This window comes from Phyllostomus discolor, chromosome 8 (genome assembly GCF_004126475.2).
Source record: "Phyllostomus discolor isolate MPI-MPIP mPhyDis1 chromosome 8, mPhyDis1.pri.v3, whole genome shotgun sequence".
Taxonomy (NCBI): Eukaryota; Metazoa; Chordata; class Mammalia; order Chiroptera; family Phyllostomidae; genus Phyllostomus; species Phyllostomus discolor.
In genome coordinates, this window is record NC_040910.2 from 34,698,372 (window position 1) to 34,719,139 (window position 20,768).

General features: G+C 43.8%; 1 protein-coding gene across 4 annotated transcripts in view; it reads right to left on the reverse strand.

The window, feature by feature from the left end:
- Positions 1 to 20,768, reverse strand: part of MSRA (methionine sulfoxide reductase A) — a 337,717-nt gene that overhangs the window by 185,838 nt on the left and 131,111 nt on the right. For 3 of the 4 annotated variants that reach the window (XM_028520342.2, XM_036032023.1, XM_036032024.1), the window contains exon 2: positions 18,985 to 19,053. The exons of the other annotated variant lie outside the window; for it this stretch is intronic. In XM_028520342.2, the coding sequence (XP_028376143.1) occupies positions 18,985 to 19,053 (69 nt within the window). The remainder of the gene's footprint in view (positions 1 to 18,984; positions 19,054 to 20,768) is intronic. 4 annotated transcript variants of the gene reach the window in all.

The following is a 20,768-nucleotide window of genomic DNA, read 5'->3' on the forward strand; positions in this document are numbered from 1 at the left end:
ATAAAGAATTTGTTCATATTTGGTTTAATGTACACACTTTGAAAAACAGACTCAAGAGAAATAAACTAAAATGTAATAGTGGATATTATCTCTGAGTAAAATTAGCAGAGATTTTTATTTTCTTATACTGTTCAGTATTCTCTAAGTTTCTAAAGAAGTATGTATTCCAACTGTCATAATCAAAAAGAAGGTCTTTTAAAAAAATTGTATAGATTGATTGGTAGAAGGAAAGAGATGCAATAAAATGTTAAAATGAGAGCTTCCTCTGCTTTAACATGTTTTCCAAATTTTCTCTAACACACGTCACTTTCATATCCAACGAAGTGAAGGTAGTTTTAAATTTTGACTCCCGTTCTCTACCCTCAGCCAACTGACCAGTTACCACCCTCCCTGACCGTCCTGGGGCCTGGCCGTGCCCTGCGTCGCCCACCCCCATCCCTACCTATCTACTCAGAACAATTTCAGAAATCACCATCTCCCCTAGGTCTTTGGGGAATGCATTCAGACACAAGGTTTCTCTTCTCTGAACCCACAGTATTCCCAAGCCCTCAGAACTCAGGTCCTCATACAGTCTACCCCGCGGAATAGCTGCAGCTTTTGTGTTGGGACCTCCTCCTTGCATCTCCAACTAAGAGTGTGGAGCCAGCCTTGGACTTGGTTTTCCCTCTGTCACTTGGCCCAGCACCTTGCATGCATGCATCAGGCTCTTCTGGGGGGAAAGTCTGTTGAGTCGAGCTGGAGTTCTTTGAAAATTTAATGGACCATCTTTAACAATTGTGATGGACTTCATAACGGAGGTGTCCCTAGAAACCATAATGCCATTTTACAGAGAGCTCAGATCTTCCTTTGAGGCTTCTAAAGTGGAAACTCAGTGATTATATCCAGGGGAAAAAATGTAGTGCTGAGCGCAGAATGGAGAAAGTTCTCATTTCACCGTCATATCCTCCACCAAATCCTGGGTCGTTTGTAGACATGTTGCTTATTTTAACCAGGCCTATACTGCTGAAACCTGTGCAGTCTTGGGGAAGCTCCTTATATTCCCTAATGAAGGTTCCCTCGTCCATAAACCAGGACTAGAAATAATACCAATCACTGAGTCACTGAAAGAATTTCATGGATGACAAAAAAATGTGTCAAGCACACAGTAGGTGCTCAGTAAGTGTTTGTTTCCATTTTCTTCTCTCATTTTCTCCACTCACACCACCTTCACCCTCCCAACATACCCGTGCCCACACGCAAAACACCCTCTCGGTCCACCCAGGGTCAGAGCTGCTGCTCCTGCCACCCCTGCTCTCTCAGACGTCACGCCATCCTGTGGCAGAACCCGAGAGCCAGCCGCTCAGTCCCCGAGTGAGACGGATGGCACTGTGGTCTAGGACGTGGCCTACCTGGGTTCTGCCTGTAGCATTTCTCTGAGCCAGTGTCTCCGCTTCCTCAGCAGGGAACTCGCCAGTTACCATTCAAATCAGATGTCCCCTCTCTAATGGTGACTTCTGAACCCATCACCTTCTTAAAAGCTTAACATCTCTTCCCATCTGTGCCTTCTCACTGCCTCCTTCCTGCCTAGTGTCACCAGGCAGGTCTTCGGCACCCCAACCCCAAAGAACGCTAGCCTCAACCGGGGACCCGGCGAGGCCTGTGTCTCTGGGCCTCTCGCTGGGGAGCTTTCAGCCCCAGTTTGTCATCTGAGAAATGAGTAGAACTGAGCTATCTCCAACATCCAGCTTGATTGTTGAGGGCTCTCTGGAGAGAACTAGAAGAAGAATTGAACTATATTTTCCTCTTCTCCTCAACTCCTCTGACTGTAATAAGGGTGAGCAAATAATTTTCCGTCAAAACCTGGTATTCCTTTCTTCATGGGATAAGAAGGAAAAGGAACTACATGTCATACCAGTATCTTTGTGCGAATAAAATCCCCCAATAAACCAACACGGAAGACAGTATTGCCCCACTTACAGGAAGAGAAAATAGAAATTCAGAGGTTGGATCACTTGCCCAAAGACACAGAACCAAGGAAGACCCAGGATTCCGACCCAGGCACGCCGGGGCTTCCAAGCCGATGCTCTTCCTGCTGTGCCACGCTGCCTCCCCAGAAACTAGAAACTGGTCCGTGGAAAGCCGTGGAGACCTGTAAGCAAGCTGAATTAAGAGGCTCCCTATTACAGATACAGGGTTTGAAGGATAATTCTGTTGTAGCACATTATCCATTACAGAGAATTCAGTGGCACCTGCTAAATAAAAGGCAGTCTGGGTGGATCTCGAGCAAGCAGCATGATTTTATGGAGCACTCTGCTGGAATTACATTTTCTGTAATGGGATTTTACTGGATATAAATAAAGTATGGAGAGAGTCAATAGCAAAGACACAGTGCGCTGTTCACAGCACATTTTCCAGGCCCTCCTTTCCGTGACTCCCTTTCCTCTTTAAAGGCACAGGAGTCACATCCAGATGGTGTCACTCTTGGTGATGTCACATCTGGTTGAGGTGCTAGCTCTGACCAGGGAGAAAAACTGGAACCCAACTTCCAGCCACAATCTAACCAGTGAGCCCTTTACCAGACGGAGGACCTGCGCAGATAGGGGGAATGTCCTAGGTACAATTCCAGAAATACAACTCAGTAGACCTGCGACCAGGGGTGGCCAGGCCCTGGTCACAGATGCACATTCATAGACGCTGGCTGTGTGTGGCCTGTGCGAACCCCCCGCTCGGCCATCCAGCAGAGGAGGGGGCAGGAGAACGGGAATTTGCCAATAGTTTTTAGCTCTAAAATGCTACGGCTCTTCCAAAGAAGATGGATACAGGAGGTCTCAGTATATTTTCTTTGCTAGCTTTACTGTTTAGCAAACCTACATCATGTTAAATGATTCCAGACAATACTTTCCTTATCACTACCTTTACTGGAAAACTGCAAAATTTTCAAATACCTTCTGCTAAAAACTAACCATATAGCCATTAGAGTGTGATTGATGTTTTCAGTATTTGATGACAATGAATTGCCTTCTGTCCACATGAATTCCTAATGCTGCTTTAATTTGATTAATTACTCTTTGCAGTCTCTTCCCTAATTTAAAACATGCCTATACAGACAGTTACGCTCCACTGTACCTTTGCACTGTGATTAATGCAGTTCCAGGTTCTTTATACACACTGCTGTACATGGTGCTGTACTTCAACCTTTACCCTGGGAATAGTCTCTGAAGAGTACAAGGTCCTTATTCACCAAAAGGGCTCAAGAACAGGTCCAAGGTTGGAAAGAACCTTACCGCTAATCTAGTGTAAATGCCCTGCTAATAGAAAAAATTCCCTTAGCATCACAACAAAAAATTATCCAATCAAAGCTTGAATTACCTTCAACCTTATGAACAGTCTAGTCCACCTCTAAAGACCTAATGACAATTAAAAAGCTCTTCCCTACACAAAGCTGAAACCCTGCAACGTTCCGTCCTTTGCTCTTATCCTCTCCCTTGAGATCAGAAAGAACAAATTTAGCCCCTCTTCCTCATGACAATCTGTCCACCCCCTGACCATTTGAAGACAGCCTGGGTAACTCCACAGGCCTCCTCTTGTCCAAGCTGAATATGGGCTCCTTCACCTGCTCCTCGTTGGACATATTTTTGAGTCCATTTATCTGCTCCTCGGAATGTGCAGCCATGACTGCTCCCCAGGAATGGACTAATAAGGCAGCTGGTTCCCCAAGACAGAAGGGCCCTTGGATGGATATGCCAGCACTGTGAAAAGACCAGGCTCTGCAAAACTAGCTTGCTGGAAACAGCACAGTTCTCTCAGCTGCTGGAAAGAAAGTGGTTGCTACCTGGACTAGAGCATAGCATGTGCTTAAATAGACAGCAGCCCCTCAGTTCAGGAAAACCAAACTCCTCCTGAGGACATGAGCAGGAGGCTGGAGACGAGGCAGGGTGAGAATGAGCCATGGGATGTCATCAGGGTCCGATAAATAGGTCAACGGTTTGCCTATGTCAAAGAAAACAAAGCCATAAGAAAAAAAACTAGCATTTATTTTTCATAAGAGGCGCCCTATGGCATTTTTCTGTTTCCCAGATGGACATGTCCGTGGGCCCTGCCCTCTCTGAGTACTTGCATGGATGTGAGAACAGGGATGGTCGCTGAGCCAGACAGACCCTCCCCGTTTTACAGCCGTCGACTTTTATTTCATCGGTATCCCCACCCCAAACTCTGTTCTTTGGTCCTGACTTGATCCTCACCTTTGACCTTCCAGATTTGACATTCATCTTGACTACCCCCCAATTATATTTCATTGGATTTATGATTTCCTCAAAAATACATATTTCTGTCCCAGCACCTGTCTTTGGGTCCCTCTGACACTCGAATTACACGCATATTAGACCAGCTGACATTATCTCACAATCACCAAGGCTTGGTTCATTTTGTTAAAAAAATATTTTTTTCCTCCCACCCTCAATTTGGATAATTTCTACTGACCTGGCTTCAAGTTCACTGACCCCTTCTTATGTAATATCCAATATCCTGTTCAGTCTATCCAATAATAGTTGTTTTATTTCAAATACTATATTTTTTTAGTCCTAGAATTCCATTTCACTCAGTTTTATAGGTTACATTTCTTTGTTGATGTCTCCCTATCTATTAACTCACTCTATTCATCTTTTCCTGTAAATTCTTTAACATATTTATATCTCTTTTAAGTCCTTGTCTATTAATTTCAACATTTGACTCTACCAACTGTTTTCCTTTAGTCATTGATCACATTTTCTTGTTTCTTCACATGTCTAAAAATTCTTATTGTACACTAACACTGTGAATGATACATGCTGGACTGTGATTTTTCTCCAGAGAATATTGAATTTTGTCCTGCCAAGCAATTAAATTACTGGTGGGTTATCCTGATCTAGGAAAGCTTAGTTTTAGATTTTACAAAAATAGACTTATTTTAAGCCAATCAGAGAAAGACAAACACCATATTATTTCACTCATACATGGAATCTAATGAAAATAAACTAACAAACAAAACAGAAAGAGACTCAGATAGAGAACAAACTGAAAGCAGTCAGAAGGGAGGGGTGTTGCAGGGCTGGATGAAAAAGGTGAAGGGATTAAGCAAAAAAAAAAAAGAAAAAAAGAAAAAACCCTCATAGACACAGACGACAGTGTGTTGGTTACCAGGAAAGGGGGTGGGAGGATGAAGAGGGTACAGGGAGGATAACTGGTGGATGAAGAGGGTACAGGGAGGATACACAATGGTGACGGAAGGAGACTTGACTTGGGGTGATGAACACACAATACAATATCCAGATGATGTGTTATAGAATTATAGACTTGAAAGCTATATGATTTTGTTCATCCCAACTAATGTCACCCCAATAAATTCAATAACAAATTTAAGAATTTTTAAAAATGGGCTTATTTTTCCCCCTTAACCCTATGATGTAACCTTTTATCCTGGTTTGATTCCTAAAGTTTCAAAGAAAAGCCTAAATTTTTATGTCTAACTCAGCAGAACTTGAACTCCAACTCTCTCAAAGAACCAAGCAGTGGCTGAAATCTCATCCTTCTAGCAGCTCCTTCATCCTGGTTTCCTTGGAGTCTCACTGCATAAGCACAGACAGAAGCAGCCACAGACGTGGGGGAAATTTGTATGGAGATGCCGGAGCTCCCCGTCTATTGCCCCTTCCTTCCAGAATGTTTCCCATTGATTTCTATCCACTCTAGCAGCCTCTGGGTTCAACCTCTGCCTCTTCAGCCTCATATGATCGCCTCTTCCTATTTTCTCTTTTTTTTTATGAGCAGCTGGGAACTGGGCTCAAGGAAAACACTGGCTGAACACGGTGCTTACCAAGTTTGTTTACCTTATTGCAAGAACTATGTTTCTTCTAGGTTCTGTCCAAAGACCCATTTGGTTGTTCTCCAGTTCTTTCAGACAACTGAATTTTTTAAAAAAATATTTTGTCCAGAGATAAAATTATCCTCATCTGGAGGTTCAGAAACTTATTCAAGCTCAGAAATCAAATGAGTTAGGATTTAAGTCCCAATTTGACTGGTGACAAATATCTGACATTCCATTTTAACAGTTTTTGGAGCTAGGAGAGTTAAGAGATTAAGGCAAATGTTGATTTACTTCACTGACAAATTTTAGTCTTATTTAAAGTACTGACTTCGTATTTTAAATCACATCACTACATTCCTTTGCCCTGTGCTCCACCCCACATTTTGTGTACACCTGAAATACAACTAGAAGTGCTTCTACACTGTGCAGTGTCTTGTGAACAACCCGCGCTGAATGGAAGCCGTGTCCGCATTCAGCATGATTCCAAGTGACTTAATTCAATCCATTCCATCTAAAACTGCAAGCAGTGTTGATCTATAAGTACAGCGATAATAATACCTAAATACTCTCCACAAAATATTTGTATCTGTTTTTAGCTAATGTGTCATTTAGAAGAGCCATTTAAATTCTTAATACACAGGGACAGAAAATATAGCTGATCCTTGAACAGCACAAGTTTGAACTGCATGGGTCCACTTATATGTAGACTTTTCCAATAAATACATACAAAACTATAAATGTATTTTCTCTTACTTATGATTTTCCTAATAACATTCTATTTTCTCTAGCTTACTCTATGTAAGAATACAGTATATAATAATACACATAGAGTATATCTGCTAATAGACTATTCATGGTATCAGTAAGGCTCCTGGTCAATAGTAGGCTATTAGTAGTTAAGTTTTGGGGTCAAGAGTTATACAAAGATTTTTTCAAGATTTTATTATTTATTTTTAGAGAGATGGGAAGGGAGGGAGAAAGAAAGGGAGAGAAATATTAATGCAAGAGACAAACATCAATCAGCCCCCTCCCACATGCACCCTCACCTGGGACCGAACATACAACCCAGGCATGTGCCTGACCTGGTATCAAACCAGCAACCTTTCGCTTTGTGGGACGATGCCCAACCAACTGAGCCACACTGGTCAGGGCTACACAGATTTTTTTTACTACACAAGGGGTCAGTGCCCTTAAACCTTGCATTGTTCAAGGGTCTACTATATTCTAAAACTATGAAAATATAGTATTTGAGAAAGACATAAAGGATGTAGTTTAAAATTTTTTATTTATTATTATTATTATTAATTAAAGGCAATGCACATTCAAGCCAAAAGTACTGGAGTAGGAAGCAATAGCAACCTAAATGGTATCCCTACATCTTTCCTCACCATCCTAAATATTTTATCTTCAACATAGCAGCCAAAGTGATTCTTTTAAAACATAAGTCATATTATGTCACTCCTCTGCCCAGAATCCTCTAAAGGCTACAAATAAAAGTGACAGACCCCAGAGGTAACAGGAATTTCATGATTCAACTCCCTCTTAATCTCTGACCTCAGCCGCTGTTCCTCCCCCCTTGGTTATTACACCCCTATCAGCACGCAGGCCGTGTGCCAGGCCTAGTCCTACCTCGGGGCCTTTGCACTTGCATTCCTCCTGCCTAGGATGCTTGAGCTACACATCTCTGCACGGCAACCTCCCTCACCCCTTTTCCTGACTACCTTTTGTTTAAATTGCAGCCCCCACCCCAACCCCAACCTGGCATTTCCTATTCTCTGCTCCTCTTTTATTTTAACCAACAGCACTTACCACACTCTGAAATTCCACTCTATATACTTTACATATCTATCCCACTTACTGTCCTGTCCTCCTAGAGTGCGAAATCCTTGGGAGGGAGGTGCTTGTTTTTGTTGGCCTCTTGCTGCAGTAAGTGAACAATCTGACTAGTACTTGAATAAATTATCTGACTGCTAGACCCAGTTCTACTATTAACTAGTAGCCTGACCCTAAAGTAATGTAATCACTCTGAGCCTCAGTTTTCTCATCTCAGAGTTAAACATGAAAAACAAATGAAATGACATATATGAAATACTTCATATGTGAAAATTACTAAACAAGTATAAAATTTGGTTGTTGGTGGTGGTGTTTTTGCAGATACTTTAGCTAGGTATTAATGGATTTACGATGTCCTACATAGAAGAAAAAAAACAGGGACACTTTTTTTAGTCCAGTTACCAGTGTATTAACAGCAACTGAGTCCTTGTCACTCAGCGGGTGCACCTGCCCAGCTGTTTGTCCCATGTCACTGAAGACCTATGAACTGGGACGAGGACTGAAGCACAGGCTGTTTGCGTGGCAATCAGGCTCTGACTTTTTTCACATGCAGGAGAGCAAGGCTAGGTGCTGAGTCACGCCAGGCAGGCCTCTTCCATCTTGCGGTCACCCTTTTGCACATTTCTACTACAAAGCTGTTTCGGTAAGGTCTGGCCAGAAGACACACTTACGAACCACAATTAATTCGGCTAGAAGAAAGGAATGCCAGGAAGCCGTTCCCAGGACCTCATGACAGCTCACTGGCTTCTCAGGTGGTCCTTGCTCTGAGTGCCCAGTGTCATCCTGTTCCCGAAATCCTTCCCAGGTGACCCTCCCCCAACCCTCCCCCATTAATGCTCCCTATGTGGTGAATACAAACCCTTCCACCCTTCTCTTTGCAAATGTCACTGCCACTGGACAGAGGTCACACTCTAAGGGAGAGGAAGCCTGCTGGAAAAGAGAGTGACAATGGTTCTCCCAAGTACTTCACGAATACATGGGTGTTAGAGGCAAAATGGATGCGGGCTTCCGCTGGAGGCATTTGCATCTTGCCAAGTGACGGTATGACAGCAATTAAGAAACCGGAGAAGCCCTGGCTGGCATAGCTCAGTGGATTGAGTGCGGGCTGCAAACCAAAGTGTCGCAGGTTCGATTCCCAGTCAAGGTACATGTCTGGGTTGCAGGCCATGACCCCCAGCAACCCACATTGATGTTCCTCTCTCTCTCTCTTTCTCCCTCCCTTCCCTCTCTAAAAATAAATAAATAAAATCTTTAAAAAAAAAGAAACCAGAGAAGAGTCATCACACAGAAAAACATTTGAGATTCAAAGGATTGCAGAGGGATTTTTAAGAGAGATTAGAAATGTGGTCTTTTCTTTCCCCACAAAAGAAACTTCCTTTTCCCACAAAAGGAACAGCACTGATTCCTGAGTGAGTTTGATTCTGGAATGTAGTAAGTGAGGATGTTTTTACTCATCTCATGGTAAGCATATTTTCAAAATATCTTTTTGAATGTGTTCATGATCAGGTCTGCCACGAGCTATCATGACTTCATCGTGAGTCTGAGAATCACCACTGAGACCTGGAAGAATACACGGTGGGACCTACACCAGAAAGACCTCCAGCTGGCCAGCACCATGCCGATGCCAGCGCCACTGGGCTCAAGGAGGAGACTTGGTCTTGGTCAACCATGACCCTTTGTCTAAGTCCTGGGGCCCTGCTGACACAGGAGGAAGGAGAAAGGTATTTTGTTTAATTGCTCTTGGTACATACATGGACACCTGGGGTTTCACAGACTCTAAATTCTATAGAATTCAGGAAAAGTTCAGAGTCTTGCACCATTGTTCACGCTGTTTTGGCCAAAAGTATGTTGGGCTAAACGACTGTTTCTCAGCATGGGTCAAATACGCTGCTTCGACTGAAGCCCGCCTTCCTAGGGCTTCAGTGAGAGCGTTTCCAGTTATCCCTGAAGAACAGAGCCGGCGCTGCTGGGTTCCGACTGCCCTCCAAAATAACTGCACGTTGTACTGGACTTAGGAAGTCTCATTCTTGGAAATTATTTTACTTCCGTTTACTTTATTCATACACAGCGTCATTCCAAAAGAAGAATTTGAGATAACTTACCAAAAACCTACGTGAGATAATAAAGTAACATTTAAAAAAATAAATGGGTCAATAAATAGCTCTCCTTATCCCAAAATGCTTGGCGGAGGAGAGAACCGAGGACAGTTTGACCTACTCTGCCTGTGAAAACCGGAGGGGAGAGAGTGCGGAAAACACACTCAGATAAACCAGCCTCCAGCTACCCTCTGCCTCACTCACAACAGGAAGCCAAGGCATGGAAAGCGCCCCAGGTGAAACAGCCCAGCCGTGCATCTTCGAGGTCCGCACCGCTCCTGGGGAGGCTTTGTCGTTTCTTGGCTGCTTATCCATTTCCATCATTTCAATATTTAGAAAGCATTCCACGTCTAGATAAGCAAAATGGCCTCCAGCCCTCAGGGCCTCTCTGGAGCTGGCCTTTCGATCTTGGGCCACTGAGGTCAGGACCGGGCCCCACATGGCAACATGTGCCTGGACATGAGATCTGGGGCAACAACAGGAGACAATCTTGTTTCTCCTTCAGTCCAGCTGACTGTGTGCTGCTTCTTTCTTGTACCAAATCTGCGGAGGCAATCTGTCTACTGTGACTATATTTTCAAGCATTTGACCCAATGGTTACAAATATCAATAATTTGGTTAAATACCCAAGTGAAAATGGTCTTTCAATCAAATAAAAGAGGTTCCCATCACTTGTTAAATCACTTTTGACTTAAGCAGCTACACTACCACATGCTTCTGAGCCATGAATACACTTTAGGCCACACTCAGATACATGGAGCAAAATGGTCAATCAGGGGGGAGTAAAGCTGCGTTCCCAATCAAACTAGATGTCAAGGTCACCGAATGGTTGATAAAAGGGAAGCTTCTTTTTATAGAAACACTCCAGTTCATAAATACAGGAAAGTGCTAGGATTAAAACATGACCATCTTGCAGCCTCTAATAATGGATCTAGGAAATGGTCATTAACGGCTGATAACTTCACCAAAAGAGAAACAACTGATTATTACATGCCTCTGAATAGTGTACACACCAGTGGATTCTGATCAGCTTCCAACTCCCAGTGTGTAGAAATACAGAGACCTGAATAACACAATCGTTCAATCCCGAAGAGAAGAGCAGTGCGACCAACAGCTCACTAATCTCATGCTGCTCACTCTAAGGTCACTATCAGCCACACTGTTGACCGTCTTACAGTACAGCATCCTCCTTATAAATATCCTTGGAAAAAAGTTCTTTCTGGTTCTAGAATCAGGAAATTTTATGATTCCACCAAGCACATAGACTTTCAGTATCATTAGAACTGAAACCAATCACCCCTTCACACCCATTAGGATGGCAATTAACAAACAAAATGACAAATGTTGGCAAGGATGTGGGGAAACTGGAAGCCTTGTGCTTTGCTGATGGGACTGTAAAATGGTTCAGCCACTTATGGAATCACCATATGATCCAGTGGTTCCCCTTCTGGGTATACAGCCAAAGAATGAAAAGCAGGGTCTTGAAGAGATATTTGTACACACATGTTTACAACAGCATTATTCACAATAGCCAAAAGGTGAAAGCAACAGTGTCCATTGACAGATGAATGGATAAGCAAATGCCATCTGTACGTTCAGTAGAATATTAGCCTTGAAACAGGAATGAGGTTCTGACGCATGTGACAACAAAGACAAACTCCGAGGGTGTAAGGCTAAGTGAAATGAGCCAGTCACAAAAGGGGACTGAATGATTCTACTTAGAGGAGATACCTAAGCAGTAAACCTCACAGAGACAGACAGTACAAGGATGGTTGCCTAGAGCTGGGGGAAGGAGAAATGAGGCATTATTACTTAATAGGCACAGAATTTCAGTTGGGAATATAAAAAAGTTCAGGAGCTGGATGGTGGTGATGGTAGCACAACAACGTTAATGTACTTAATGCCACAGAACTGCACACTTAAAATGGTTAAATGGCAAACTTTATATTATGTATATTTTACCACAATTTTTGAAAACTGAAACCAATCACACAACTAACTGATCTTTACAATATGGCCACGAAATATAGAGGCAAATTTTTGGCCAACTTTTATAAATTATATTGAATTACGGAATGCACTTTTTGTATATTTCGTTTCTCATATTTTTCTCTCTGGTCTAGCATTTACCTAAATCTAATAAATGTTATTTTGCCATGTCTTATATGTATTTTAATTTTCCTTTGTTTTATTTTATAACCCAATATAAATGGTTGGGGAGAACAAGAGGGAGAATACTGTTTTTTTATGTTGTCTGCAACACAGGGCTCAGTATTTTCCTTAAAAATGCTAGTTGAGTTGAATCGCATAACAATGAACGCTTCTAGTTTGCGCTGTTTCCCACATCTATGTTTCTCCCCTAAAAGATGCTGGCCAACCGAGAAGCAGCAGGAACGCGGTTGTTTCTCCCACACATCCTACTGAGCCTATTTTCTCTGTAGAAATTTAAGACATTTCTGTATCTCTGTAAAATAAATATCTCATTCTCATATTCAAAACCTTTTAAAAACTTGGTCAAATGGATAGTCACTGTGTGCTAGTGACAACAGGAAAAGGAAAAAAAAAATAGCCAAAACCGACCAACTGCATAGCTGGGGCTTAAGAGAGACCATGGTGTTTTCTGAGAGCTCCCTCCGTACTGACTCGGAAGGAAGCAGTCGGTCGAACTGACTTTAGGCCGGTGGGGAGAGTGGGCCTAACAGAACCATTTACCAAGGGTGGGCCAGCACCCAGTCAGTATCAGGTCAATTCTCAACTAATGCTGTCTGTTACCTTCAGAATCCCTGAGTGAAAGGGCCCGCCAGGTCTTATGCAGGAGAGATTATGGATCAAATAGAACTGACCAACGCTGGAGGCACCAGCTGGGGCCTTGCTCACCGCTGGCTCTTACTGGGGGGAGCAGGTGGCCCCCCGGCGAGCACCTCACAGGCTGGCCCCGTGAGCAGAAGCACCTTGAGATCTGACAGCACACTCTGTCGCCCCTATCTTAAATGCCGTGATGACCTCACAACATTCTGACAACAGCCCTAGGAGGTAAATATTCTTCCCCTCATTTTACAGATGGGGCATGGGGCTTAGAGTCAGCGACGACCTTGTCCGAAGTCACGCACCGAGGTTCATCTGACTGCAAGGACCTCTGTGAACTCTGAATTCTCATTAGAACTTCTTCACCACATTTTATTTGTGGGGAGGCTTATTTTCTGTGTCTCACATGCCTTCCTGAAGGTTCAGGCTGATGGGTATGTGATCTCTAAACAAGTGAAGTATTACTTTATCAAACATTTGATTTACTCCTTTCTACAGTGGGTTTAGTTCTCTAAGCACAGTAATCCCCACGCACATTCCAGCTTCCATCCCCTAAATATATCCCGCCCTCCCACCTGCCACTCTCCCTCCCCCTCCCTACGCCAGGACACCCTCTCCAGCTCCAGCTGTGTTCTCCGGGACCAGGTGGGCTGCACCATCCCCAGCAATGCCACCCATACCAAAAGGGATTTTCCATATAGGCTTAGAAAGGCCCCTCCCCACTTCCTTCCCCATATTATCTGACCTCTCCACACTCAAAAAGAAAATAAAAATTGAGATCATCACACACATGAAAAACACATAAAACTGAATGTTCCTTAAAACATGGCTCTAGGTGACCAATTATTGTTCCCGAAAAGTGTTTGAGCTTCCCGTGGGAGGAAGGCCTATTTCTGTTTTCCCAAGTACCTCCTCACTTAAGAAGTTTGCACCAGTGAGCAGCCTGCTGTTCTAACAGTCTGGTGCATTTAGATTGTTTGGTTAATTATAAACACATTTCAAAGTCATTCTTTCTGGCCTTTTTCCTAGAATGAGTGACTGCCACTCCACAGCTCACAGAATAGTCTTCAATAGTTTTCAGTCAAGGTTCAGGGAGAAATATGCCACACCGGGATTTGATTATTTACCAACATAATGTTGGATTCAAGCCAATGAGACACCAGTATATTTTCCTTTGAAGTCTGACATATTGCCTGCTGCTTTCAATGCTGTTTTCCTGGCTAGCAGACAAAATAACTGTGGCTGTTTCAGAAATCACCTCCAGTTCAAGTTGAGAACTGTCTTATCATTGGTTCCTCTTACAGACAGTGAGCTCATTCTCCTTTGGGGTGCCGAGGGTGAGTCCCCAAAGTGAGCTGCATCCACGGGCCTCTGACAACCACTGGCCCCTGGTCTGGGGTCAGTCCTTGACAAAGCTATTCAAGAAAGAGTCTAGCAAATTCTTGGCACCTTGGCTATACACAGACATGCGTAATGAGACCATCAGCACATTTCCATGGTATCTGGGATGGTCTTTTGTTCCCTCTTGTTTGGAGAGCCCTGAGAGAACCTGGCAGAGAAAATAGGCTTTGCAGGGACTTGAGTTCACAGAGCCACTGCTCTCAGGCCACGGGGAGCCGAACACCTCTGACAACCCCAAGAATTCATGGAGGAACTTCTGCTGCTGACCCTCGGAATCAAGTCCTGAACATCATGATGTCTCATGGCAGACTCTTACCTCTCACCCAACAACTCAGATGTGGGTTTCTCAATGACAGGATCAAAGAATTTCGAATTACAAGTGATTTTTTTAAAAAGGGTTTAACATTCTGAAACAAAGTAAATTTTCATTTATCGAGAAGAAAGATCTTGAAGGCTATTTAGTCCCACTTCCTAACTGGTTAGGAATGACCTCTCTATCATTTGAATACCTCTAATGATGGAGAGCTCATTAACCTACATTATCAGGCAGTAATAATACAATACTAAAATTGCTAGAGTATAATCAGATCAATTCCCCATCTCTTATTAAAGTGCTATGGTCTTATAAATATGACTTACCAAATATGACTTACCTTTTAACTTCAAGTCATTCAGAAAAAATATAACGATATATATTGAGTAAAATCTTGGAAGTGAGTAACTACTGGTATTGATGCTATATTACATATAATATAATAGGTCTACTGCATTATAATTTTTCACTTGTTTACTTCATTTTATATATCTAATTTAATTCAAGTTCACCCAATGTATATCATTACTCTTGGCACAATCTTTTATAACATACATTTTCATAAAAGGTGACATGATATCCTAGTTCTCTGAAATCCTCCAGGTTTATACCACACTATTATTACTGTTGTTGTTATATTACTCCTCACCTGAGGACATGTTTACTGATTTTAGAGAAGGAGAAAGGGAGACACAGAAGGAAAGGGTGAGAAACGCTAATGTGAGAGAGATGCATTGACAGGGCGCCTCTCGCACGGGCCCCGACCGGGGACCGAACATGCACGTGCCTCATTATTTTAGCAGCACTCTTTTCACTCTTGAAAGTACCTTAGTGTAGGTGATAATTTTATGGGCAAGTGCCATACTTTAAAGTTTTAAAAGACTGTATTTCATTTTTTAAAACTGTACTAAAAATCTTCACACATCAAGACTGGGATCCCAACCCCCAACTTCTCTGCACTCTTCTCAATTAAAAAGCTGTCATTTTGTTTTAAAATGATAAATCTCCTTAGCTGTGGAATATTTTTAATAAAATGAATAGCTGCTCCAGGCTCAAGAACCGCCACTACGGAGAGGCCGGAGCTTGTGCTGTCCGCTCGGATGGGGTGGCCCACTGCCAACAGGGTGTCACTTTCATTAAGTTACTGAGAGCCGGAGAGACCTTTCTAAGTCAGGCACAGCATGCTGGCAAATGAGATGTGAATGTCCTCGTGCCTGGGAAAGCAGTCCCTCTACTTGGCCAGATTTCTTTCATCTGTGGGTGTCTCCATTTCTCTGTCTCTGAAGGAGCACAATAATGCCCACTTCACAGGCCTGGTGTAGGATTAAAGGGATGCTGGCCATAGGGCCCTCTCGGCTACCAGGAACAAAGGCATTAAGTAATTGAAGAATGTTCGGTTCCGCTTCCCCAGCCTGGGAAAAAGGGGCTCCCACTGACTTGAAAGGGAGCATCACACACAGACGAGGAGAAACCCACGGGAGAGCAGAGCCTATTACATTCATTACCATGGCCCCAGAGTGCGGAGAGAGCAACAGAGAGGCCAAAGAACTGCGGTCACGGAAAAACAAGAAAAGGACTAATCAATGGGCCGCAAAGAAAAGCTGAAAAGATGAACATCTTGGTTTTAAAATAATCTGTGAAGATTATATGCCAGAAAGTAGGGAACCATCTATATATTCTCTGGTCACTTGATCCAATAACACACCTGTGTATTCTTCACAGCAGACTGGGCCCCGGCTCTCTCTCTCCCCTTCCGTCCATTATCCACTCCAACATAAATGCCGAACGGCAGTTCAATGGCCACTTTCAGAGTGGATTAAATTTAAAAAGTCCTATTTAGACAGCAAGGTACATTCAAATGATTAACCAAAAGATAATGAAATTGAAACTAGTGATACAATTTTAGCATGAAATATTAAGACCTCCAAGAGAAAAGAATGAGTTCAGACAAGCAGAAAGTACTATTGTTGCTTTGGTGAATTCACAGTCAAGTATATGTAAGACATTCTCCTGTGCATCAATACATGCTACTAAAATCAAATGAGAAAAATGAATAGTAGGAGATGCCACTCCAAGCAGTATTTTCCCAGCAAAAGCTGTGTCTCAAGAGTTCTTCAGAGCACCCTGAGAATGCATAGAAATTCACAAATCAACTTGCCAACCCGGCTTGGCTGGAAACCACGCTTTTGTGAGTGGATCTAGCTGAAAGGCACTTCAGAATCCACCTGACTCCCCGGAGCTTCTTCAAGCTGTCCCAAGAGTCGGGGGACATCATTAAAAAGAATGCAAACTTCAGGGTCAGCTAGACTTGGGCTACAATTCTAGCACCACCATCTCACTGGCTGAGTGACCTGGGGTAAGTCATGTGACCTCTCTGAGATGGGGATGACATAATCCTACCAGTCTTGCAAGATGTGTGGAGGATTACAAGCCCAAAATATGTCAAAGAACTAAGCCCTATACTTAGTTTGACCTACTGCATACTACTATAAACAACCCAGAATGAGAGAAGCCCACCCCCAAAACCAACTGCTCCCTCATTCCATAGAGGCCAGGCAGATAAGTAATATAAATGAGAACAGTTTTAAAAACATTAACATAAAATGCTTGAGTATACGTGACCAAAATAGGGGCCTTCATTTAAGCATCTGGAAGAGCCAAGCTGCAGTTCTAATAATGTAAAAAATTCTTAGATGTCAAAAGATAGTCTATGTTACAATCTGCACGATTCCACACTTGAACAAATTATGCACACGATTCACTTCTTTTAAAACCACACCCCTCAGCCACTCAGTGGGCATGGCCTGTCCGGGGCTGCCTGCTGCCGGATGAGCCTTTGGTCCTGAATGTGCAAACTGTGGAAGCGAAGGGAAGGCTCTCAAAGCAGCCCGTCGCCCTTCTCCCTCTACAGGTAAAAGCACTGAGGCTTGGAGGGAAGTTGCTTCCCTGAGTCAAACAATAAAGGCCTTGGGTTAGGATTTGGGGGAAAGCCATTATAAACCAAACCTGTGACAATAACAGTAATAATAATAACAGTCTCATCATACAGCTTTGTTCACAGTTATTGCCAATTCTGTGGCCAAACACGTCATTGGCCTGCCTGGCCCTGGGACCACCCTCCAGGAACAAAGTTCTCCTCCAATATCACAACGACGGAGGGAAGCCTGCTGAGAGGGGTCAGTCTCATTTTCTGTTTCTCAGTATGACATGAAGCCTAGTTTCTAACATGTCTCCCAGTTGAAAAATCTAAAAGACAAAAACAGTCATCAAAAGAACCCTTTGAATATTGATGTGGCATTTGCTGTCCCCTGGTGACAGACACTCGCTAGGCCCACAGCTTAGGTAGAATGGCATCACATGCACATCACTCCGCAGAGGGGTGTTAACAAGTCAGATATTTGGCACACAGTTTTAGAGTGTCCACTATGCTTTTTTCTGCAAGCATCCAATTCTCCATTGACATTTCCAAGCGTAATAATTCCTAACCACTGACCGGTATATTTTAGGAGGTGATAGCCCGTACAGAGCAAGACTCACAAACACCTAAGCAGGGCAAGTGCCGGCCCTGCTTCATAACTCTTCAACTGTTCATCGCCACTGCTTACTAACTCTGGCTCCGTCTCTGGGATTCAGGAAACATTCTATCCTGAATATGCTAATTGAGAGATGGGTCGTCCTGAGGCTAATTTCCAGCACAAAGAAACGTCAATGCTTAAAGCAGCTATACAACAAAAGCCTGTGCAGGAAACTGCCATCAAGAGCAGGGCAGGAGGAAGCCAGAGGAGCAGTGAAGTCAGGGGACTTGCGGGCTTTCAGGACGGGAGAGATCACAGAGCCTGTCTAAGGGCTGAGGGGACGGAAGCAGAAGGAACAAAAAGCTGAAAATCCAGAGGACAGAGGGCAAGGATGGAAACCCCTGAGAGGGTGATAAGGGGTGGGTCCCACGACATGGCTGGAGAGCAGATGAAGGGAGGGGGAGGAGAAAAGGGCAGAAAGGGGATACAGGGAAGAGAAGGGAAGAAAAAGAAGGGGAGAGAGGAAGGGAGGAAGTGCCAGATGGAGAGACATTTTGAAGGACAAGGACACTGAGGTGACATTAAGACACCATGAATCAGGAAGGACCTCCCCACCGAAAGGTTTGGACTCCAACAGAGAAGTGCTGCTCAGCCATGTAATTGCACATGGTAAACATACACTCAGGGGTTAGATGTTATTCTTCTTAAAACATTTTAATTGCTGTTTTCTCCTAAGGAATATGCTCAATTCATAATGGAGGAGACAGAGGTCACTCAACTAGATTGATTTTTGTGGAATAACAACTCAAAATGACTTTAATCCCACCCAGCCTTCAACAAAGTTATATATCTATGTGGGAGGGGAAAAAAATTCCTCCTAAGAAAGAAAAATCCAAACCCCAAATTATCAGGTTAATTCACAGGGTGGACAGAAGAAACAGCAAACACATAGTCTGATATTTGGTCTGCAAGGTGAGGGGAAGAAAACATATTAAATTGTACAGAAGAAGCTTTTCTGATCCCAGGAATACTAAGAACTCGGTAGTTGGGTTTTGGGGTTGGTTTTTTTTTTTTGGCTCCGATGATTTGTAAATATCTAGAAAAGCCCAGACTTTGAAGCCCTGAGGACACTTGCTACGACTCAGAAATTTGGCACTAGTCTGTGCGCACGATTTGGGTTTTCTTTCGGAGTTGATGTCTTACCAAATACAGCCATCTGTGTTCCCTCTGGGAAAGGCTCGACTGTGCTGTTGCCATTGACATGATGTTTGGCTATAAAAATAAAAGAGAGAGAGAGAGAGAAAGACATGTAAGTTAAGTGTAAAGTTCTACACACAGACTAACACATGTCATTAAATGTGTCAAAGAGCCTATTTCTCATCTTTAGTTAGAAATGGCACCTCTGAAGAGAGTTTCAATTATTTTGCTTTTCATCTGTGACACAAGAGCCCAGAGATGGGCCGGTCGGGCATGTCACTTTACAAATGAGTGCACTGCGGGTGGGGGCCGAGCCAGCCCAGCCCGAAAGCTCCAGACTCCTAGCCCCCAAGGGTTCCCACTGTGCCGGGCCGTTGTCCCCTGAGACCAGGGGAGACTCCAGGTTCCAGGGTGAACTGGGGTGGCTTCCCCTGAAGACTCCCGATGATCAGAACATTGACTCAATCTGTAAAGTGAGTCGTAAAGACAGCAGGGTCACAGTGGGGCCCATTTTTCAAGTACACATCATTTCACTGCAGGACAAGTACTGTTGCCAGGAGCCAAAGATACCCACCTTCTTGTAGAACAGACAGATACTCTAGTACTTGTTACTACTCTTCATCCACCCTGGTCCCCTCCACCAATCATCTGTGCCACCTCAGTGCATGTCAAGGACTTAGAAACACAAAGGGACCAGGCTATGGTTTCCCAGCATTAATTTGTTCCCATCCCTTAACTCCCAAACTGCAACCAGATAGGGAATATCTGAATATGTCCATCTATGAGTATTTGGATACTATCCTCAGCAACTTTTGAATATGGCCATTTATGTTGAAAATGTATAAGACAAGAGTGGCTGAAATGCTTTGACACTGCATCATATAGCACATATATTTTGATGTAACGGCCACATTAGATTCACTGAGCTCTGGCAAAGGACTCAGCACTAAAGCTAGGCTCTGAGGGGTCTAGGGGGAAGAGTGTGACATTTTCCCTGCCCTCTAGAAGGGTAAAAACTTCAAAAGCCAACTCTACCAGAAAACTTATGATTTTGTGCTAAGTTCTGGAATGGGCACTAAAGGTACTGAGTGTAAGAGCTCACAGCAGAGGGACAGCAGCTGGGATGCCGGAGCCAGCAGCCTAGACGAGCTGCAGCTAGTGTAGAGTGCTGAAGGAGAGGCAGGGCTTACAAAGGCAGAGGACGAGGAAGCACCTTGAGTGAGAGCCAGGAGTAGACCTGACCAAGGCATCACGCTGGGCTGGAACAGAGTCTAGTCTGGGTGCAGCGGAGGTGATATGCCGAAAAGCAATGGCAATGAAGGACAGATGAGCAGGCAGGGACCGGGGCAGGGAAGGTCTTGAGAACCCCATCCAAACCCAGGGGAGCCCTAGACAGCCCCGGCAACAGCACTGCAGTCCTTTAGATCCTGAAGGCTTCCGAAGCTCAGTGCCATTCACACAATCCCTTTAGTTCAGAGGCTTCCGCTGGCTCTCAGGTATTTGTGGCACTACCCTGAGGGAAAACCTGGGAGGAGGGAAGGAGCCAGCCCAGGTAAATGAGAGAGCAAGGCTTACAGTCATCTCTAAGCATAACGGACGCAACTGGCAGATGCGAGATGAAAGGTCCCAGGTGGCATGGGACCTTGTCAAGCACTGACTCATATGGTTAGGGCCAATGGTTACTGACTCCAAAGAAACGTGATGATGCCCCACGTGGAGGTCACAGTTCTTGGTTCTGTCCCATGGTGAGCCCTCCACAGCCCTGCCCGTGGCTCTATAACATCTTCCTT